This window comes from Elephantulus edwardii, unplaced genomic scaffold, assembly GCF_000299155.1.
Source record: "Elephantulus edwardii isolate Elephantulus edwardi_28Jun2011 unplaced genomic scaffold, EleEdw1.0 scaffold00172, whole genome shotgun sequence".
In the NCBI taxonomy this organism is placed as follows: Eukaryota; Metazoa; Chordata; class Mammalia; order Macroscelidea; family Macroscelididae; genus Elephantulus; species Elephantulus edwardii.
Window position 1 is genome coordinate 3,636,427 of NW_006399922.1, and position 8,869 is coordinate 3,645,295.

The following is an 8,869-nucleotide window of genomic DNA, read 5'->3' on the forward strand; positions in this document are numbered from 1 at the left end:
TGAATGGAAAAAAAAAAGAAAACGGTCATTGTTGTGCAGCTCCTCAGGCAAAGAGAGAAGGTACTCTGGCTGACCAGGGCAAAAAATGTCTATCTCTGCAACCTGTCACAGTATTACTGAGGTGTGCCCAGGGAGAAGCTCTGATTTAATGACCATCCTAGTTAATAAAGAGTGGGAAAAGGGAAGAAGGGGAGAGAGGAGTGGACATGCATATAAGATTCTAAATATAAATTGGGGCAAGGGAAAGATAAAGCAAGGGCAGTCTGCACCGAAAAAAAAAAACACCCCCCCCCCAAAAAAAAACCACATCAAAATAAACCTTAGTTCCACAACATTACCATTAGAATCTTGGAAATTACAAGGCTTGTCCACAGCACATTAGTGACACATCTAGAATGAGAACCCAAGCAGTCCAGCATATTCAAGTGCTAAATACTCTCTGTTGACTTTCTGGACAAATGGAATTCCGAGTCATTTTTTTAACAGATGGAGTTTGAGGTACAAGATCATTAAGAACCAGAAAGATAAAAGCTTCAAATAAAAGATAACAAAATATTCAGGCTGAGTTCTTAGGGTATGAGAGTTCTCATGTTTTTTGTGTTGGTTAAAGAAAACAGGAGATGAGAAGCAACAGGCTCTCAAGAATGAGAGTAGTCATAAAGTGTAGCCAAGGAACTAAATCCTGAGGGACACCAGAGAGATAAAGAGGGGCCTAATGAAAACTTGGAAGAAGTGAAAGAAAGGGAAGAAGATAAAACACCACAGAGGTGGGGTCATGAGGGATAGACAACAAGAAACAGAATAGGACAGAAACTGAGGAGTGTCCATCCCTTGGACTCTGCCCCTAGAATCCATGCATGAACTTGGAACCTGCTATCTCACAGTGACAGGAAATATGGTAAGTTACAGTGGGTGTCAAAGGAAAACTAAGTGAGAAACCGAATTTCTCAGAGATTAAGATTTCAACAAACTCAGTGGTGAAGGCAGGAAGTGAGATAATTACAACCAGGTTGAACTGACGGACAACAATGTCTTAGATGAAAGAAATTAATCAGTAGATTTTATTCTAACCAAACTGATGTTCAATAAAAAGCAAGAATTTTAAATCATAAAGGAATTCTTTTAATTCTATATTCAGTAGGTAAATATAAGGAGAAAAATGATTACGTGACATAAACCTCTGAGCTGGTTCCTCCCTTAGCCCATCTACTAGCACAGAGGTCAGGGTTAGATAAAGGATAAAGAAGAAAAGGAATTTACACAAATACACACTTACAAAATAGGACTCCTCTGGCTCTATACTTTAGAAAATATCATATAAAAAATCACATCAACTGAAAAAGCACAAGCAACAAGAGAACAGGAAGGGTACAGTTTCTCTTTCCTACTGATACTAAAGCAATTATGAAGTTATTTACAATTATTTTCTTACATGAATAACCATATATTTCAACAGTATCTGAAGGAAAAAGCATGTTTGGTCCTCTGTAATCTTATCCCCTGACACAGTGGGCAGGAGTGGAGTGATTTCTTCTGGATATATCTTTGCTGTAGGGTAGAAAATAATGAGAGCATTTTTAAAAGTTAAATTTCATATAGTTTTAAAAACACATATAATTCAACCATCCATCCATTCATCCATCCATCCAGAAAGCTCTGGTGGCCTTGTGGGTAAGTTGCTAGACTGTCACCCCAAAGGCTGGCAATTTGAATCTACCAGTTGCTCTGCAGAAAATAGATGGGAAACCTCCCATGCGATTTTCTGCTTCTAAAGTCCCACTGGAGGGTCAGATACGAGTTGGTTCTGACTCAATGGCAATGAGTGTGAAACCTGAGCTTGTTTCATCTCTCCACTCTTCAAAACCCTCACTGTGAGCCACATACTAGTAGGATACTTGGGAATAAGTGATGCCAACTTGCCCACTATCTCTTCCCCTTTTTAAATTATGCTTTGGTCAGTCTAAGATAAAACAGTAGTCAATGAACAATACAATGATATGCAATAATAAACTCTAAGAGGCAAATTCCTTGAAAAACAGGACTCAAACAGCTGCCAATAATAGTCCCATGAGGTAACCACTGTCCTTCTACAAATGCTGCATAAAAATATACAGCTGGCAAGGGAAGCTCAGAGGCAAGCAGATGAACGTCCACTTATGAAACATCAGTGATGAGAATAATAAACAAGAGTCTTGGACAGAAATTTAAATCTCATTAACAGCTACAAAAATACTCTAGACACTATCTGTTCACACTTCTTGCTATTACCTTCTTTTCCATTCCTGCTTCTACTATTTCAGTAAATGTTCCCTATCTTCATTAAAATACAATAAGGTCTGACTCAATTCTAATATTTTAAGATTCTACTGTGAATAGGAAATAATTCCTCTTCTGATTCCATCCATGAATCCATTTAGGAAAATGGCAAATTAAAGGTTTCCTCAAGGGAACAATGACATGAAAAATTCTAAAACTTCAGATTACTTTGGGCATGTTGTCAGGAAGAACAAGTTTTTGGAGAAGGACATCATGCTTGGAAGGGTAGAGGACCAGCCCAAGAGAGGAAGATCCTAGATGAGATGGATTAACAAACTGACTATGTTAATATGGTCAGGTGTGTCAAAGATGGTGAAGTTAGCTCAGGATAAGGCAAGGATTTGAGCTGTTCTTCATAGTGTCACTATGAACTCTGTAGTCAACTCGACAGTACATAACAACAATGACCACATTACTCACTGTCAGGTGTAGCAGGGCTGGGATTGAGGAGTGTCTCCAGCGTGCAGGGCCCTCTAGATGATATGACAGCTGGGAAACCAGGCACAAGACAAGCAAAAATCAGCACCTGCTCTTCTGCACAGTTTGTCTGAAGTGCTTGAAGCCATAAAAGAAATAACCTGATTCCTTCACATCTTATCTAAAAATAAAATGTAAAACAAAAAAACGTGTTATTTTCACAAATTCACTGCAATAAGGCATCAATCCTGAAAAGAAAAACTAGTAGATAAAGATGACTTTAAAGTACTGCACCAAATACTTAAGAATAGTGAGCAAAGATGTTGCAGTACAGTATCAGGGCTAATAGCTTGGGTTCTGATGTCAAACTAACTTTAGTTTAAATAACAGGCTCTGCCACTTTCCAGCTCTGACATGACAGCAACATTTACACTTCTCTCTGTTTAAGTTTCCTATCTGTAAAACAGGGATTTATCATATTATACTGCAATCAGGATCAAATTAATTAACTTATAGAAAACATTTAGGGCAGTTCCTAGTCATAATAAATACTATGTAAACACTGCTTATTAACAATATTCATTCCACTGAAAAACAAGGAACTCATGCAATATTATTCAAAATGGGTGACCCTACAGGACATTATGCTGAGTGAGGTATCTCAGTCACAAAGGGACAAATGCTATATGGGGCCACTGTTGTAGAATGAGGCTGACATCGGGGTGGGGGTAAGACTGAGAAAAACTGGATGAAATATGTTTACGGCATTGAAGTCTATGGGGGAGAGAATAATTTAAAAGTATTATATTTTAGAGCATTATGTTTATTGTAAGAGTACGGAATGAGGGTTGCAGAGTGGATTATATTTGGGGTTGGGGTGGGGTTTGGGGATGTGCGGGGGTGATTGTGTACCAATGAGGGAGGTTTTCGTTTGTTTTTCAAGGAGAGGAGCAAAGGGGGGGGAGAAGGGTGAAACAATGAATGAATGGAATTCCAAAATCTCTGTAGATGTTCATTGAAATGAAAAATTAATAAATTAATTTAAAAACAAAAAATATGCATTCCATAAGAGAGCAGTACTTACCACTGAAGCTCCGTGATCTATGAAAAGTATGACAAAGATAATCTTTCAAATTTTCACTACGAATAGAATTTTTCTGATGTCATTATGGTATGTACATGCATTATCTCCAAAATCACAACATCTGGAGTTAAATAAGGAAAGGCTTTGAAGACCTCCCTGGTCAATGATATTGGACCAGCTCTCCGCTCTCCTTGGCATATGTTCTGCAGCTAGTCTTTCCAGTACTTTCACCATACTCTGAATAGTCAGCAGCAATGGATAGAAACACTAACATTAAGAAAACACATTTTTTTTCTCTTCTATAGATGGTGATGTGCTCGGCAGAGAACTGCTATACGTCCAGGCTGGGTTTTAGAAGGGGTTGTGGTACTAGGAATACTGTAGCTAATGTTAGATGGATCTTAGCTGAAAGCAAGGAATACCAGAGGAATGTATATCTGTGTTTCATTGACTATGCAAAGGCAATTTGACTGTATGGAGCATAACAAACTATGTCTGACTCTGAGAAGAATGGGAATCCCAGAACACTTGATCATGCTAATGAGAAACCTATACTTGGACTAAGAGGCAGTCATCAGACAGAGCAAGGAAACACTGCATGGTTCAAAACTGAGAAGGGCCTACGCCAGGGAAGTATTCTGTCTCCATACCTTTTCAACCTGTATGCAGAACAGATTATCCGGGAGGCTGAGCTCTATGAGAAGAAATGTGGGGTCAAGATTGGTGGAAGATCTATCAACAATCTGCGTTATGCAGATGGCACAACCCTGCTTCCTGAAACTGAGGAGGACCTGAAGTGCTTGCTGCGGAGCACCAAGGACTGCAGCCTCCAATATGGATTGAGGCTCAATGTCAAGAAGACAAAGATTCTCACCACTGGACCAATTGGCAGCAACAGGATGGATGGTGAAAAATTGAGATTGTTCACAGCTTTACTTTGCTTAGTTCCACAGTCAACACGTTTGGCACCAGTAGCCAGGAAATTAAAAGATGTAATGCCATGGCAAAGTCTGCTATTAGGGACCTCTCCAAAATACTGAAGAACAATGGTGTCTCTCTGGAGACTTAGGTACATCTGATACAGGCCATGGTCTTTGCTATCACTTGTTATGCATCAGAAAGTTGGCCAATGACTAAGGAGGATAGAAGGAGAATTGATGCCTTTGAGCTGTGGTGCTGGAGAAGAGTTTAAGGGGACCATAGACTGCTAGGAAAACAAACAGATCATCCTGGAAAGGGTTAAACTGGGTGGCTCCCTGGAGGCAAGGATTCTGAGGCTCCGTCGAACATGCTTTGGACATGTTGTAAGGAGGGGCTGGTCCTTGAAGAGGGCCATCATGCTTGGGATGGTGGAGGGCAGGTGCAGGAGGGCAAGGCCTTCTATGACATGGATTGATTCAGTGACTGGGGGAATTGGGATGGGTGTGTCAGAGACAGTGCAACTGGCACAGGACAGAGCAGAGTTTAGGGCTGTTGTACATAGGGTCGCTATGAGTCGCAAGCAACTCAACGATACATAACAACAACAACAATAGATGGTGAAGAGTTTAAGATTGTTGACAGCTTCAGTTTGCTTCAAAACTCTTGGTATCAGCAGCCAGGAAATAAAAAAACTAATTGCATTGGGAAACTCTGCTGTCAGAGACCTCTCCAAAGTACAGAAGATCAACAATGTCAGTCTGGAGACTAAGGTGCATCTGATACAGGCTATGGTCTTTGAAATTACATCAGAGAGCTAGACAATGATTAGGGATGATAGAAGAAGTGTTGATGCCTTTGAGCTGTGGTGCTAGAGAAGAGTATTGACTACACCATGGACTGCTAGGAGAACAAGCAAGTTCGTCCTAAAGAGGGTGAGACCAGGATGCTCCTTGGAGGCAAGGATTCTGAAGCTCCATCTGACATACTCTGGACATGCTGCAAGGTAGGATCAGTCCTTGGAAAGGGACGTCATGCTTGAGAGGGTGGAGGGACAGGGCAGGAGAGGAAGACCCTCGATAAGATGGATTGATTCAGTCACTGGGGTAATGGGGATAGGTGTGACAGAGACAATAAGATTGGCACAGGATAAAACAGGGTTTAGGGATGTTGCATATAGGGTCACTATGAGTTGTAGGCCACTCGATGGCACATACCAACAACAAAAACTAACTTACAATTTCCTACTATGTCCAGAATTCTAAAACATTGCCACCTCCAGTTCTTTAGCCTCAAATATCTGAGATGATGTCAATAAAAGAAATTAAATTAACAAAAATAGGAAAATGTCAAATGCAGATGAAACATCAAACACAGGCCATATAAATGACCACCCGATTCTGAGCCAGCATGCCCATTAAAGCACAGCTGTGCGAGCTCTACCTGAGCAAGGGTGAGCTGATGCAAGCCAAACAAGAGACTCCAAAGGAAAGCAAGAGTCAAAAGGAGGGGCTGGTATGTCTGCCAGCTGATCTGGAGAGTGTATGTCCCTGAGAACGAGGATATTTCCCAGTGCATGTTTCAGGCAGGGTGAGAACTAAGCACCAGGCCCAAGCACACTTTCCCTCCTCTCCTAAGCAGGTATAACAGGGCATAACATTGCAGAAGGCACAATATTGTCCAACCACCAAGAGAAAACAATACTGCTCCATGTAAAGTCAAATTACAGTAAGCTTAACAAGCAGAAAATACAAAATTCTGTAAGTTGTGTTTTATATTAACAGTATTTAAGACAACTAAATTTAAATAAATAGATACAAGATAACAATGTGCTAGATTTCAGCTAATCTTGTAAAAGAGCACACACAAAAGAGGAGGACAGTAATCATTCCTCTTTTTCAGTATATAAGTGATTGGTAATATTTCCAATTTTAAGCAGCTGTGATTTTTTAAACTGGAATAAACAAAAAACATTTAGTCTATTAAAGACATATACAATCTGAATGTTGTTAAGTGCCATCGAGTTTGAACCAACTAATAGCTGGCCTTCCAGCAGGTCTTCAGAGACAATAAACCACATGGAAAGACACTGGTCAATTTTTCTTACACGCCAGCTGGTAGATTTGAACTGCCTGCCTTTGGGGTAACAGTGCAGTTATTTTCTATAGAAAGTAATTATTTAGAATTTCTATTCTTTTATACAAAGAATGTCTTCTATAGAAAATTAATTATTTTCTATAAAATATTTTTCTCAGACTGTCAATTATATTTTTGTGTCATCTACCTAAATCATTAAAAAAAAAAAAACACAAAGCCCTTCTGCATATAAATATATTTAAGGGTAATTTTGTCCTTAAAATTATAAAAAATAATTCAAAGGTAACTAAATTTTAACCACATTACTGGAGTTAAATAGAGTCAGGCATGTTGTTGCTAAAGCCAAGAGAAAAACTTGTCCAACACTGTCCTGTTTCAGGTAATAAAAGTGGACCAAACAGTAAATTGTCCAGGTTTCCTATCTGTAGAACAAAAAACCATAATTAGAACTTGGTATCCAAATTATGAATCCCAAGCTGTTTTGAAAATTTCTATCATAACTAGTTATGATTAAAGAATATAAACTTAAAGAATATTTATCATATAATTTCTCAATTAAAATTAAAAATCCATTAAGAGGTTTACAGTTTATTTTTTGGTGTTGATTTTTTTTAATTGTATAATGTTGCCACTTCATGGTATTAGTAAAGAATGGAAAAAGCCATTAAAGATTCATCTAAAATAAATACCTTAATAGTATTTCCAGTGTGTAGAAGCTTCTTTAAAGTTGAGCCTAAAAGTTTAAGAAAATGAATTAAATAAAAGTGCACGAATTTGCCTTTAGTTCTATTTTTAAAGAAAATAGTATTAGAAAGAAAATGTAACAAAAAAGAAAACAAAAAAAAGAAAAATAAAAAATTAAAAAAAAGAAAATGTATTTATAACTAAAGATGAATTTTGTAAAAAAGTTAAAGTTTAAAAACTTCAGTAGCAAAAAAAAGAGGGAATTTTCAAATTAAAGTACTTTTAATTATGTATCTGTTCAAAACATTTAAGAATCAAAATGATACTATGATAACCAGTATGTCACTACTACATTATGTGCAAGTATTTCTTCCATGCATAAAAGGAATGTTTTTAAAAACCTGTTCAAAAGACCATTTTTTAATTAAGTTTAAAGAAAACTTTACAGAGGCTTTGGATTTCCATTCATTCATTGTTGCACTTTTCTCTCTGCCCCTCCCAATTCCTTTTTCTCTTTGAAAAGTAAAAAAAAAATTTGTTTCATTGTTATACAATCCCTCCCCCCCAAGTCCACTCCACTATGCTGCCTTCAGTCTGGAATCCTGTCATGACAATAATATCTAAACATATATCCCTTTTAAACAGTTTTCTCCCTCATTTGTTTCAATGAAGTATACATAATTTATCCCATCTTTCCCAGTCTCCCTCTAACCCCTATGTCAGTCCTCTTTAGTAACAGTGGCACTATGCAGTATTTATCCTTTTGTTTCTGAGAATTTCACTCAGTATTATGTCTTCCAGGGTCACCCATTTTGAATAATGCATGAGTTCCTTGTTTTTTAATGCAGTGTAGTACTCCATTGTGTGAATATAAAAATGTAAAATAAACATAGGTGAGCATATATCTGCTTGGGTGGCGGTTCTGGTTTCTTTAGGTATATTCCCAGTAGTGGAATTGCTGGGTCAAATTTCTGTTTGCAGCTTTTTCAGAAAGCGCCATAGAGCCTTCCATAGTGGTTGCACCATTTTGCACTCCCACTAACAGTGAATAAAGGGTTCCAATTTCTCCACAACCTTGCCAATATTTGTTGTTTGCTATTCTGTTAAATGTTGCTACTCTTAATGGGTGAGATGATATCTCATAGTTGTTCTGATTTGCTTCTCCCTTGGAGCTAGGGATTTTGAACATTTCTTCATGTGTTTGTTCGCCATCTGCATGTCTTCTTTGGTGAGGTGTCTGTTCATATCCTGTGCCATTTTTCAACTGGATTATTTGCCTTTATCTTGTTGTGGTGCTCAAGTATTTTAAAAATTCTTTTTTTTCTATATTTTATTAATTTTCATAAACATTTA

The 8,869-nt window shown here is 37.9% G+C and overlaps 1 protein-coding gene across 1 annotated transcript in view; it reads right to left on the bottom strand.

The window, feature by feature from the left end:
* RALGAPA2 (Ral GTPase activating protein, alpha subunit 2 (catalytic)) overlaps positions 1 to 8,869 on the bottom strand; it is a 757,941-nt gene that overhangs the window by 566,435 nt on the left and 182,637 nt on the right. Inside the window, exons 5-8 of the mRNA XM_006895663.1 lie at positions 7,522 to 7,565; positions 2,737 to 2,914; positions 1,433 to 1,548; positions 908 to 926 (exon numbers count right to left, since the gene is read on the bottom strand). Coding sequence (XP_006895725.1) covers positions 908 to 926; positions 1,433 to 1,548; positions 2,737 to 2,914; positions 7,522 to 7,565 — 357 coding nt within the window. The remainder of the gene's footprint in view (positions 1 to 907; positions 927 to 1,432; positions 1,549 to 2,736; positions 2,915 to 7,521; positions 7,566 to 8,869) is intronic.